The sequence below is a fragment of the Thalassophryne amazonica genome, chromosome 6, assembly GCF_902500255.1.
Source record: "Thalassophryne amazonica chromosome 6, fThaAma1.1, whole genome shotgun sequence".
NCBI classification, from domain to species: domain Eukaryota; kingdom Metazoa; phylum Chordata; class Actinopteri; order Batrachoidiformes; family Batrachoididae; genus Thalassophryne; species Thalassophryne amazonica.
Window position 1 is genome coordinate 75,921,466 of NC_047108.1, and position 14,847 is coordinate 75,936,312.

Consider the following 14,847-nt stretch of genomic DNA (forward strand, 5'->3'; position numbering starts at 1 on the left):
ACTAAAGACGTGTGGAGGCAGATGTCTTACAGACTCTGCCAGGGGTCAAACCCGAGGCTATCAATGTACAGTGCATAGTTAAAAACAAATACAAAATGAAATTTCATGTGCAGGTTGATGTAAAATGTCAGTAGTGTTGTGCTTTAGTTGTTTCCTGTGTGTTTATACAGGAGCAGCATCTCAGTGTAGGAAGTGGAAGAGTCGGTCTTAGAAACATTGGAAACACAGTAAGAAACACACACTGTATGTGTGTGTGTGTTTTTATAAAATAAGTGTTTGCATCCAAATCACGTTCCCTTTTGTGTGCTTTCTGCTTCAGTGTTTCCTGAATGCAATAGTCCATGTGTTGTCTCACACACGAGGACTACGGGATTACTGTCTCCACAAGTCCTACAGGCAGGAGAGGTTCTCCAAAGAAGAAGCTAAACTCATGGATGGTGTTGTTCCTTTCCATTTTTTTAAAAAGTCCCCTCTGAAGTTTGTCTTATTTCTTGGTCTTTCCTGTGCCAGCTTTCCATCAGGTGCTGTCAGGCCTGTGGGACGTCAACGGGAGCGGCACAGTGGTAAATCCACGACAGTTCTACAGTGTTTTCAAGAAGTGGTGCCTTACTTCAGTGGCTACAGGTAATGGATATACACATGACAGCTGTGTCATACTAATAAACTAAGAGGAATCCACAGTCTGCATCAGCTCAGACTGAGGTGAAGTTGTGTGTCAAATTTGTTCAGTGTCCTTCCAGTGAGGAAAGTTGTTTTTAAACCCCCGCAGTACGTTTGCTGTTCTGGAAGGAGTGAAATAATTTACAGTGTGTGTCAAATTGGAAGGAGATAAAGGAGTCCAGTTCTGTAGCGCTTTTTTATCAAGCGCATGCTCAAAGTGCTTTACAATGATGCCTCACATTTACTTCCCCAGCTAAGGCTGGTACCCATTTTTGCAGCTGGGTGGACTGAGACAGTACAAATTACCTGTCTTGTCCAAGGACACAGGTCCTTGGACAAGACACAGGTAGCACAAGCGGGATTCGAACCTGAATATTAAATCTAAATATTGGCAGGTCACCTCCTTAAAGTAGGTGCATTTACAGGAAGGAATGGGAGGCCTCTCTAGGAAGACAACTAAGAGGCATCCTCACCAGATGCAGAGAAACAGCAGTTCTACTCAGAGTCCAAATCCCTCTGATTTGGAAGTGCTGCGCCTCATCCCAGTCGCTTCACACTCTGCCTCAAACCTCTCAAGTGCACATCAGAGGTCACTGTCTCATAAAGCCAACAAAACCATATTATTCGCGAAAAGCAGAGATGCAATTTTGAGGACACCAAACTCAACGCCCTCCAATCTGACTGCACCTTGAGTTCTGTCCATGAATATCCTGACCAGGACCGCTCACAAGGGGCTGCCCTGGTGGAGTCCAACACCCACCAGGAACTATATCAATTTAACGAATAAATAAATAAATATACTCAACAAAAATATAAACGCAACACTTTTGGTTTTGCTACATCTACAAGTGCAAGTTAAAACTCTACCAAGCAAAGCGAAAGCCATACAGCAACAACATCCAGAAACGTCCCCGCCTTCTCTGAGGCCAAGCTCATTTGAAATGGACAGATGCAAGTGGAAAAGTGTGCTGTGATCTGATGAGTCCACGTTTCAAATTGTTTGTGTAAATCATGGACGTTGTGTCCTCAGGACAAAAGAGGATAAAGACCATCCAGGTTGTTACCAGCGCAAAGTTCAAAAGCCAGCACCTGTGATGGTATGGGGGTGTGTTAGTGGACATGGGCAACTTACACATCTGTGATGGCACCAACAATTCTGAAAGGTGTATCCAGGTTTTGGAGCAAACATTTGCACAAAAACAATAAAGTTAATCAGTTTTAACATTAAATATCTTGTCTTTGTGGTGGATTCAATTGAATATACACTCAACAAAAATATAAACGCAACACTTTTGATTTTGCTCCCATTTTGTTTGAGATGAACTCAAAGATCTAAACGTTTTCCACATACACAATATCACCATTTCCCTCAAATATTGTTCACAAACCAGTCTAAATCTGTGATAGTGAGCACTTCTCCTTTGCTGAGATAAGCCATCCCACCTCACAGGTGTGCCATATCAAGATGCTGATTAGACACCATGATTAGTGCACAGGTGTGCCTTAGACTGCCCACAATAAAAGGCCACTCTGAAAGGTGCAGTTTTATCACACAGCACAATGCCACAGATGTCGCAAGATTTGAGGGAGCGTGCAGTTGGCATGCTGACAGCAGGAATGTCAACCAGAGCTGTTGCTCGTGTATTGAATGTTCATTTCTCTACCATAAGCTGTCTCCAAAGGCGTTTCAGAGAATTTGGCAGTACATCCAACCAGCCTCACAACCGCAGACCACGTGTAACCACACCAGCCCAGGACCTCCACATCCAGCATGTTCACCTCCAAGATCGTCTGAGACCAGCCACTCGGACAGCTGCTGAAACAATCGGTTTGTATAACCAAAGAATTTCTGCACAAACTGTCAGAAACCGTCTCAGGGAAGCTCATCTGCATGCTCGTCGTCCTCATCGGGGTCTCGACCTGACTCCAGTTTGTCGTCGTAACCGACTTGAGTGGGCAAATGCTCACATTCGCTGGCGTTTGGCACGTTGGAGAGGTGTTCTCTTCATGGTTGAATCCCGGTTCACACTGTCCAGGGCAGATGGCAGACAGCGTGTGTGGCGTCGTGTGGGTGAGCGGTTTTCTGATGTCAATGTTGTCTAAGGCACACCTGTGCACTAATCATGGTGTCTAATCAGCATCTTGATATGGCACACCTGTGAGGTGGGATGGATTATCTCAGCAAAGGAGAAGTGCTCACTATCACAGATTTAGACTGGTTTGTGAACAATATTTGAGGGAAATGGTGATATTGTGTATGTGGAAAAAGTTTTAGATCTTTGAGTTCATCTCATACAAAATGGGAGCAAAACCAAAAGCGTTTTGTTGAGTGTAAATAAAACAAAACGCAATCCCTGAATTTTGCATTGGTATCAGTATTACTGCTGGTTTGTAGTCATGTTTGTGACAGCGTAACACTTTGTAAACATGACTCTACCAATTTTAATCCTGATGTGCACAAAAGTTCTCTTGTTGACTGTCGACACACCTGAGTTCATGTGAGTTGACTTATAAGTTGTCTTCCCTCAAAGTGGTTTGTTTTGGGACAAAGCACTGATGCTATCTCAATATTTTAGAGCCCTGTGAAGTTTTCCAGAATTTTGAAATTCAAAAATTGGAATTTTTGAAAAAATTGCAAACGTGATCGGATATAATTTTAAACAGCTGAGGTCTTACAGGCTCACAATTCAATTTATTTATTTTATATAGTGCCAAGTCACAACAAATCTGCCTCAAGGCGCTTCACACAAGTAAGGTCTAACCTTACCAACCCCTAGATCAAGCACACTGGTGACAGTGGTAAGAAAAAACTTAACTTGCTGAAATTCATCCATTACTTTTTGATTTTTATGGGTGATAATTGTTATGCAGTTTCACTGGGACAAATTCATTGCTTTACTACCAGAACAGATGCTTGACTTTGTTTTTGTATATTTCTGAGAGAAGCGGTGACACGCCTCTGCGATGTTAACAAAGATCACTGTTTTTGTTGTGTACTCAGTCAACAGGATGCTCAGGAGTTCCTCAGGTTTCTTCTGGACAAGCTGCACACAGAAATCAACCGACGGCCGTATGTTCGACGAACGGGGAAAGAGCCTGAACAAAAATATGTCAAATTCAGGTGTGTACTTGTTCTTATTGTCATATTATTTTTATTTTAGCTGTCTCGCCCCTCCCCATATTAGAAATTAAGCAAATAAAAATACGAGCTCATCATGCAAATCGTCACTTTTTAACTTGACAGTGCCGTGTGAAAGTCTTCACCTCCTTTGTGATTTTATAGGCTTTATTATTATTGTTTTATGACATTAAAAATTAGCCTAATTTATATAATTTTTTAAAATCAAACACCGGTGACCTTAGTTGCAACTAAACCTAGGCTTTGAAGAAACTGACAGACGAGCTGTTTTCAAGTTACGTATAACGTCAAATCCAGAGATGGAGATCCTTTGTGCTGTGGATTTAATTATTTGAGATTTTCTCCGGGATCGTGTCACGGGATGACCTCAGTTGAACAATCAGAAAATAACACATTTCAGTACATTTGTGTGAGGAAGCATTTGTGCTCTCTCTCTCTCTCTCTCTCTCTCTCTCTCTCTCTCTCTCTCTCTCTCTCACACAGACCCCATTCATTGCGTGTCTATCATGACCATTTTCCTTGCTTTCTTTTTCTTTGGCAAACAAATTCAGACAGAATGCTTTCTGCAGGGTTGTGTGGATTTGAGTGAAACAATCAGAAATTCATGGCTTACTTTTCTAATGTAGTACATCAAAGTAAACCATGTTTTAAAGAATTTATTCTCATATGCCTTTTTATTTTGGTGAGTTTCAAGTAGATAGTATTTAAGAAGATAGCATTTAATGACTGAGTCATGTTAATAAACTGTAGGTGATGGACACATTTATCTATCTATTCAATCACTGCCAATCAAGTGTTATGGCCGGGGACTGGGGCTTATCCCAACCGCCATAGGACGAGAGGTGTGGTACAGCCTGGACAGGACGCCAGTCTATTGCAGCACCACATATAGACAAACTCATTTACACTCGCTGGTGGGCCAGTGTTTTGATTCTTTAATACTTAGCCAATGTAGCTAAATTATACATTGTTTTCTTTAGACACAGTTAGTATCCTTGAGCCACACAATCCGTAAATAAACTTTTGAACTTTTTTGTTACTGGATTAGCTTTTCAGCTAATCTTGAATACCATCGGCGGACCAATTAGCTTCCACCCCTAAACTTAGTTCTGCTGACTTTCAGTCTGCTAACATTTATTTATTTATTTATTTTTTTTTTTTGCTGGCATAGTGAGTAAAGCTTAACGATAAAAACATTTGTAAACCCTAAAATCATACATGTTAGTTCCTGTCTGTTGTGTGTCATGCAACAGTCAGGCCACTGTGACAAGCTCAGCCCTCCCCCAGCAGAATGGGGCGGGACTGCTACACTTACTTTTCACCCACAACAATGCAGACAGTGGCAGAAGACATCAAAGGCAAGGCACTTTTCACTCATGGTCACAACATAACTCTTCACCAAACTAACTATGCTACTTGAACTATAAAAACACAATGAATCTGTAACACTAACACCACTGCTAAACCAACATGTACTACAAAAACAATAATTAAAAAAACAAAAACAAACCCTGAACTCTCATAATGCATTGCAGCAGCTCACCCGTGTTGCATTTAATGTGCCTGGTAAAATCTAAACCTCATCATTAGCTTCCCCACCGAAGGAAGAAAAGTTGTGTCTTTACCTAAAAATAGTAGAGAAGCTTCTCTACTATGGAAACCACCTGGACAACTGAGAGCTTTCACAGAAACTTTACATAAAAATCTCATTATAAGCTTCGCCACTGAAGAAAACCGACGCAAGTTTTGTCTTTACATAAAAATACAGCAATAAGTGTCTTTTCACTAAAGAAAAAAGTTTAGATTTGCACGTACACACTGTTTTTAAAGCAAATACACTGTCGATTGCTGCTGCAATGCATTATGGGAGTTCTGGGTTTGGGGGATTTTTTTTTTAATTATTATTGCAGTACATGTCGGTTTAGCAGTGTTGTTACTGGCTTATCAGTAGCCGACAATGTACCGAGTCAATACTAAACTTAGTGGTTAGCTGTAAGTTCCACTATTTTTTTTAACAGTTTATCTGTTTAGCAGTATAAAAGTTAACTTTTCAGTTAGCTGTGCCCACCACTGCACAGATGACATAGGAAATTCTGGCTAAAATGTCCCCAAACTATAGCTGAGATATTGCACAGTTTCTTTTTAAGGCTTTATCTGTTCCAATTGACCATGAAACTGACTGATATAGCAACAGGACAAAGTTGACTGATATAGCAACAGGACAAAGTTGCACAGTTTCTCAAATCACAGCCACTGAAGCTTGTAACTCCTTCAGTGGCATCCCTCACTACTCTCCTTTGTGGACAACCACCCTGATTTTGAGGGTGCCCTGCTGAGTTGTACCGTACTCTTTCTGTTGACTGGTAATTGGTTTTTAAAGAACTAGCCACTGACCTGACTTGAAAACAATCTTGTATCATCCCTTAATTTATTTATTTATTGCAGTTTTTTTTTTTCTTTAAATACATAATGCTTTCAGAGGTTGAACACTTTTGCAAGGCACTGTATGTCATCAGGCGAGTGTTGTAAAAATCACAATATATTTTATGTGCAACCCCCCCCCCCCCCCCCCCCCCCCCAAAAAAAAACATATGCACACACACGATTTTTTTAAGACCAAAAGTAATTGAACAATTAGTTTCTAAACTGTTTCATTCCCAGGTGTTATATTTCCTATGATTATAATTATTTAGGATTGCCGAAGAGGCTGCTGCCATGTGGAAGAAGCACTTGGAGAGAGATGACAGTAAAATAGTAGGTAAGAAAATCTGCACAGACATGGAGACGCTTCACATTTGTCTGCAGTATGTTCTTATCTGTGGTACTTGATTCTGACTATGTTCCTTTCACAGACCTGTTCTCTGGACAGCTGCGCAGCTCCCTGCATTGTTCAGTGTGCTCTCACTCCTCCACCACCTTCGACGTGTTTTGCGATCTGTCGCTGCCCATTCCCAAAACAAGCTCAGCTGGGGAGGTCACGCTGAAGGAGTGTCTCGACCTCTTTTCCCAGGAGGAGAAACTGGACAGAGAGAATTCTCCAGTGAGTTAATGTCAAGCAGACAAACTGTGATGGGCATCAGCGTTCCACACGTAGGAACACTGGGGCCCACTTTGAAATTTGAAAAATCAATCTGGGACCCAACCAAACCTTGAATCACAATTTTGATCAACACATGAGACTAATATAAAATATTTACATGAATATATGAGGGTAGGCTGAAAAGTTCTAAGGCTCACTATGATGCAGTTAAAAGTGTTGCGTTTATATTTTTGTTGAGTGTATGTATGTATATATGTATATATATATATATATATATATATATACACACGAGTATATATATAATCTATGGTGGTAATAAATTATGCAAAGTTTCTATATTTGGAATGGCGTGTGAGTCCAGAATGTAATTATCAACATCCATTGTTCAGTGTTGTTAATGAATATCCGCAGTTTCTCCAAAAATATTAGTCCTATTAATGTTCCATTTTGGCAGCATTCATCCTTGATCCAATAATACATAAGCATACCAACCGGCAAATGTCAGCTCTCCCCAGTTTCTCCATGTTCAAAGGTACACGCACGCTTATACATATACAGAGGCCACTTTGCTTTTAATATATTGATGATTTACCATCCCCTGCTGGAATGGTGTGTGCGTCCAGAATGTAATTATCAACATCCATTTGTAAACTGTAATTAGCTAATATTCGTAGTTTCTCCAAAAATAGTCCTGTCAACGTTCCATTTTGGTGGTGTTCATCCTTGACCCAAAATACATAAGCAGAACAAAACGGAAAATGTCAGTTTATCCTTGACCAAAGCTACACACACGTATGTGCATGCATACGCGTACACAGAGGCCACTTGGCTTTTAATATATAGATATATCTATAAAAGCATTGAATTTGGACCAAATCCCACAGGATGTTTTTCCAGTATGTTATTTTGATATAATCTAAATGTAAGTGTCTGTGAAATGAATTGCTGTAGTTAATTAAATTAGTAGGTCTGCTTGATCCCTAAGTACATACTGTAGCAGTGTTTGTCCAATTATCTTGAGGGATTGTTCCACACTCCAATGTCTGGTAAATGTCTTACAAATAATCCATTGTTGTTTCAGATGTGTGAGAGGTGTAAGAGGCGGACAGAGAGCACCAAGCGGCTGTCCATTCAGAGGTTTCCACAGGTCATTGTGATCCGTATCCTTGGCAGTGTCTTTTCAAACATACAAGCAGTTAATATTTGTTTGTGGGCGGTTCTGACAATTCTTAACATTCTTGATCAGATTTGAAACGTTTTACAACCTCACGGTGGTCCATCAGTAAAAGCACAGTGTGTGTGTCCTTCCCACTCACTAATCTGGACCTGGGACCTTACGGACCTGTTGACTGCGGTAATATTGCACCTCCTTGACTCAGTACTTTTTTTCACGTGTGTACTGTTGTTTCAAATATGCCATTTGATCTGTTAATGTAGAAATGATATGTGAATTTAAAAAAAGATATGTGGGGAAAAAGGATGTAAAATGTTTGGCTTAATTTGTAGAAGAAAAATGTACAGTCAGATCCATAAGTAACTGGACAGAACATTTATATGATAATAGTAATAATTAATAAATTGGTATTATTATTATGATTATTATTATTATTATTATTAAGACAAAACAAATGTAAGTATTATTACTCAGAATCAGAATCGCCTTTGTCATTGTAATTTGCATTGCAACGAGATTTGAGTGCAACTCCAAAAAGGTGCTTTTCCAAGGTGCAAGTAATATTTAGCCAAATAAAAGATAATACAATTTAACAATAAATTATTTAGAGTATATGTACGACTAATAAAATAAGATAAAATAAAATGTGGACCAAGTACAATGTAAAATGAGAATTATATACAACTGTGGAATCATATTGCACGGGAATATTGCACATGGTTTACAGATATTGCACAAGAAACTTGAAGGTGTGGTTTAGAGTGATTTGTTATTGTTCAGTGCAGTGATCGCTCTGGGGAGAAAGCTGTCCCTGAGTCTGTTTGTCCTAGTTTTGATTGACCTATACCGTTGGCTGGAGGGTAGTAGGTCAAACAGGTGGTTGCTGGGGTGGGATGTGTCTTTGCTGATGCTGGCAGCTCTGCTGAGGTAGCGAGAGCTGGCAATGTCTTCCAGGCTGGGCAGAGAGCAGCCAGTGATCCCCTGGGCCGTTTTGATCACCCTCTGCAGTGCTCTCCTGTCTGCTGCTGTGCACCCCTTGTACCACGCTGTGATGCGTCAGGATGTTCTCGATGGTGGCTCTGTAGAACAACATCAGCAGCTTCTCCTCCAGATTGTTTCTCCTGAGCACCCTCAGGAAGTGGAGTCGCTGCTGGGCTTTCTTCACCACCACTGTGGTGTTTGCAGTCCAGGAGAGGCTGTCAGAGAGCTGCACTCCCAGGAACCTGATGGAGCTGACCCTTTCCACACAGTCCCCTTGGATGTAGAGTGGGGCTGGGTCAGCCCTGTTCTTCCTGAAGTCCAGGATTATTTCTTTTGTTTTTGTGGTGTTCAGCGTCAGGTTGTTAGCTGAACACCACGCTGTCAGTCGATTGACCTCGTCCCTGTAATCAGACTCATCCCCCCCTGAGGTGAGCCCAATCACGGTGGTATCATCCGCAAACTTTATGATGGTGTTTGTGGGATGGGTCGGGGAGCAGTCGTGCGTGTAAAGGGTGAACAGGAGGGGGCTCAGTACACAGCCTTGAGGGGAACCGGTGCTGAGTGTGATGGTGGAGGACAGTTTCACAGACTGTGGGCAGTTTGTGAGGAAGTCCTTGATCCACTGGTGGATTGGGGTCGAGATGCCCAGATGTGTCAGTTTCTGGACCAGAATCTCCGGGATGATGTGGTTGAAGGCTGAGCTGAAGTCCAGGAAGAGCATCCTCACATAGCTCCCCTTGTGCTCCAGGTGGCTCAGTGCGGTGTGGAGAGCTGTGGTGATAGCATCCTCTGTGGAGCGGTTTGCCCTGTAGGCAAACTGGTGGGGGTCCAGAGTGGGAGGCAGACAGGCTCCGATGTGCTGAGAGACCAGTCTTTCACAGCACTTCATGACCACAGGCGTAAGTGCAACAGACCTGTAGTCATTGATGCTCTCCACTGCTGACTTCTTTGGGACTGGAATGATGGTGGAAGATTTGAGGCAGAGTGTAATGATGGCCTGTGACAGGGACAGGTTGAAGATGCAGGTGAAAACTCCAGCCAGTTGGTCAGCACACACTTTCAGTACCTTTCCAGGTACACTATCGGGGCCAGCCGCCTTCCTGGGGTTCACCGCCTTCAGCACACGTCTCACTTCGTGTTCCTGAAGTGTTAGTGTGCTAGTGCTGGAGGGTGGTGGGTGTGGAGTTGCTGCTGGTCTGTCTGCTTCGAAGCGGGCAAAGAAGCGGTTCAGCTCCTCTGCCAGCAAGGCATCAGACCTAGCATTTCCTGGGTTGCTGCTTCTGTAGTTGGTTATATGATTTATTCCCTGCCACATCCTTCTGGGGTCATTCACAGCGAAGTGGTCCTCTATCTTTTTCTTGTAGGCAGCCTTGGCCTCTCTGATGCCTCTTTTCAGATGCAACTTTTCCTGTTTACAGCCAGTTTTCTTTACACAAGTCAGTGAAACATTGACAAAAGTCACTGTCCAACTACTTATGGACCTGGGTGTAGGTTAACATGTGGGTTAGTCTATCCTCACCACGTTGTGTGAGCAATAACTCAAAAGCTGTAAATGTTATCATGTTATATGTCTTCCTTGAGAGGGATTATAATGAACCCAAACTGATTAAAATCTTGTGAACTTTGATGCACCATATAAATCAATAAATATTCTGTGTTTGGTCTGCATAATATCCTGTAGATGTGTGAGCTAATAAGTTAGAGCATCTTCTGCAAAGAGAATATGGGAGGAATTATATTACCGAATGGGAAAGTAAAAGAACGATAAAATGTGCGTGAGCTTTTTTGTCGATGACACAAATTACTTGAAACACTGTGTCACAACATTATAAAGCCTTTGAAACACCGGGTGTCAGAAAATCATTCCACAGTCCGCATGCCACCTGCTGGATGATTCAGGAATGTGCATCTTTTGGGATGCAAACTCACGATCTCCAGCATGGGAGGCGGAAGCTCTGTCCGTTTGGCTAAAAGCCAGACTCTAGCGTGAGTGGCCAGAGTGTCCTTTGGCTGTCGGGCAAGTGAGGCTCAGTGACGACCATATACACAGTGACTCCTGCTGGCCTTCATCACACACCCATACCAAATTCTGAATTTCACATTTAATGGCTGCACAGGCAGAGCTGTGTTTGTGCGTGCACTAATATGTACAGTCAGGACAAAACACCACAGCAGGTTTGTGTTTTCCCACTGTTTATTAAAAAAAGTAATAATAACTTGTCCAAGTTGGTAGATAGAGTGAGGGAAAAGGCAATATAATATTTCAAGCGTTTTGGGATTTACATGCAAATACAGAATACAAGAGGGAAAAGAGAGAAAAGTTTGGCAAACTCTGCTCTGAAGTGAACTGTGGAGGTCAGGTACATGGCCAGTGGTGTCAAAAGTACACACATTGTTACTTAAGTAGAAGTATAGATACTGCAGTTTAAAAACACTGTGTTGAAGTATCAACTTGACCTCTTTACTCAAGTAAAAGTGAAAAAGTATGTGCTCCAAAACCTACTTAAAGTATAAAAGTATAAAGTAACCTTTAAAAAAAAAAAAAAAAAAGGTAGATGCCACTATATGAATTGAAAGCTTAATTTAAAAACTCATTTGTTCTACATGTGGCCCAAGACCCAAAACACAAAATCAATCAATCAATCAATCAATTTTTTATATAACGCCAAATCACAACAAACAGTTGCCCCAAGGCGCTTTATATTGTAAGGCAAGGCCATACAATAATTATGTAAAACCCCAACGGTCAAAACGATCCCCTGTGAGCAAGCACTTGGCTACAGTGGGAAGGAAAAACTCCCTTTTAACAGGAAGAAACCTCCAGCAGAACCAGGCTCAGGGAGGGGCAGCCTTCTGCTGGGACTGGTTGGGGCTGAGGGAGAGAACCAGGAAAAAGACATGCTGTGGAGGGGAGCAGAGATCGATCACTAATGATTAAATGCAGAGTGGTGCATACAGAGCAAAAAGAGAAAGAAACAGTGCATCATGGGAACCCCCCAGCAGTCTACGTCTATAGCAGCATAACTAAGGGATGGTTCAGGGTCACCTGATCCAGCCCTAACTATAAGCTTTAGCAAAAAGGAAAGTTTTAAGCCTAATCTTAAAAGTAGAGAGGGTGTCTGTCTCCCTGATCTGAATTGGGAGCTGGTTCCACAGGAGAGGAGCCTGAAAGCTGAAGGCTCTGCCTCCCATTCTACTCTTACAAACCCTAGGAACTACAAGTAAGCCTGCAGTCTGAGAGCGAAGCGCTCTATTGGGGTGATATGATACTACGAGGTCCCTAAGATAAGATGGGACCTGATTATTCAAAACCTTATAAGTAAGAAGAAGAATTTTAAATTCTATTCTAGAATTAACAGGAAGCCAATGAAGAGAGGCCAATATGGGTGAGATATGCTCTCTCCTTCTAGTCCCCGTCAGTACTCTAGCTGCAGCATTTTGAATTAACTGAAGGCTTTTTAGGGAACTTTTAGGACAACCTGATAATAATGAATTACAATAGTCCAGCCTAGAGGAAATAAATGCATGAATTAGTTTTTCAGCATCACTCTGAGACAAGACCTTTCTGATTTTAGAGATATTGCGTAAATGCAAAAAAGCAGTCCTACATATTTGTTTAATATGCGCTTTGAATGACATATCCTGATCAAAAATGACTCCAAGATTTCTCACAGTATTACTAGAGGTCAGGGTAATGCCATCCAGAGTAAGGATCTGGTTAGACATCATGTTTCTAAGATTTGTGGGGCCAAGTACAATAACTTCAGTTTTATCTGAGTTTAAAAGCAGGAAATTAGAGGTCATCCATGTCTTTATGTCTGTAAGACAATCCTGCAGTTTAGCTAATTGGTGTGTGTCCTCTGGCTTCATGGATAGATAAAGCTGGGTATCATCTGCGTAACAATGAAAATTTAAGCAATACCGTCTAATAATACTGCCTAAGGGAAGCATGTATAAAGTGAATAAAATTGGTCCTAGCACAGAACCTTGTGGAACTCCATAATTAACTTTAGTCTGTGAAGAAGATTCCCCATTTACATGAACAAATTGTAATCTATTAGACAAATATGATTCAAACCACCGCAGCGCAGTGCCTTTAATACCTATGGCATGCTCTAATCTCTGTAATAAAATTTTATGGTCAACAGTATCAAAAGCAGCACTGAGGTCTAACAGAACAAGCACAGAGATGAGTCCACTGTCCGAGGCCATAAGAAGATCATTTGTAACCTTCACTAATGCTGTTTCTGTACTATGATGAATTCTAAAACCTGACTGAAACTCTTCAAATAGACCATTCCTCTGCAGATGATCAGTTAGCTGTTTTACAACTACCCTTTCAAGAATTTTTGAGAGAAAAGGAAGGTTGGAGATTGGCCTATAATTAGCTAAGATAGCTGGGTCAAGTGATGGCTTTTTAAGTAATGGTTTAATTACTGCCACCTTAAAAGCCTGTGGTACATAGCCAACTAACAAAGATAGATTGATCATATTTAAGATCGAAGCATTAAATAATGGTAGGGCTTCCTTGAGCAGCCTGGTAGGAATGGGGTCTAATAAACATGTTGATGGTTTGGATGAAGTAACTAATGAAAATAACTCAGACAGAACAATCGGAGAGAAAGAGTCTAACCAAATACCGGCATCACTGAAAGCAGCCAAAGATAACGATACGTCTTTGGGATGGTTATGAGTAATTTTTTCTCTAATAGTTAAAATTTTGTTAGCAAAGAAAGTCATGAAGTCATTACTAGTTAAAGTTAATGGAATACTCAGCTCAATAGAGCTCTGACTCTTTGTCAGCCTGGCTACAGTGCTGAAAAGAAACCTGGGGTTGTTCTTATTTTCTTCAATTAGTGATGAGTAGAAAGATGTCCTAGCTTTACGGAGGGCTTTTTTATAGAGCAACAGACTCTTTTTCCAGGCTAAGTGAAGATCTTCTAAATTAGTGAGACGCCATTTCCTCTCCAACTTACGGGTTATCTGCTTTAAGCTACGAGTTTGTGAGTTATACCACGGAGTCAGGCACTTCTGATTTAAAACTCTCTTTTTTAGAGGAGCTACAGCATCCAAAGTTGTCTTCAATGAGGATGTAAAACTATTGACGAGATACTCTATCTCACTTACAGAGTTTAGGTAGCTACTCTGCACTGTGTTGGTATATGGCATTAGAGAACATAAAGAAGGAATCATATCCTTAAACCTAGTTACAGCGCTTTCTGAAAGACGTCTAGTGTAATGAAACTTATTCCCCACTGCTGGGTAGTCCATCAGAGTAAATGTAAATGTTATTAAGAAATGATCAGACAGAAGGGAGTTTTCAGGGAATACTGTTAAGTCTTCTATTTCCAAACCATAAGTCAGAACAAGATCTAAGATATGATTAAAGTGGTGGGTGGACTCATTTACTTTTTGAGCAAAGCCAATAGAGTCTAATAATAGATTAAATGCAGTGTTGAGGCTGTCATTCTCAGCATCTGTGTGGATGTTAAAATCGCCCACTATAATTATCTTATCTGAGCTAAGCACTAAGTCAGACAAAAGGTCTGAAAATTCACAGAGAAACTCACAGTAACGACCAGGTGGACGATAGATAATAACAAATAAAACTGTTTTTTGGGACTTCCAATTTGGATGGACAAGACTAAGAGTCAAGCTTTCAAATGAATTAAAGCTCTGTCTGGGTTTTTGATTAATTAATAAGCTGGAATGGAAGATTGCTGCTAATCCTCCGCCCCGGTCCGTGCTACGAGCATTCTGACAGTTAGTGTGACTCGGGGGTGTTGACTCATTTAAACTAACATATTCATCCTGCTGTAACCAGGTTTCTGTAAGGCAGAATAAATCAATATG

At 41.1% G+C, this 14,847-nt stretch overlaps 1 protein-coding gene across 1 annotated transcript in view; it reads left to right on the forward strand.

Moving 5' to 3' along the window:
* usp21 (ubiquitin specific peptidase 21) overlaps positions 1 to 14,847 on the forward strand; it is a 29,745-nt gene that overhangs the window by 500 nt on the left and 14,398 nt on the right. The window contains 9 exon segments of the mRNA XM_034171493.1: positions 171 to 227; positions 320 to 437; positions 511 to 597; positions 600 to 624; positions 3,662 to 3,781; positions 6,493 to 6,557; positions 6,652 to 6,839; positions 7,921 to 7,999; positions 8,086 to 8,193. Of these exon segments, the coding sequence (XP_034027384.1) occupies positions 171 to 227; positions 320 to 437; positions 511 to 597; positions 600 to 624; positions 3,662 to 3,781; positions 6,493 to 6,557; positions 6,652 to 6,839; positions 7,921 to 7,999; positions 8,086 to 8,193 (847 nt within the window).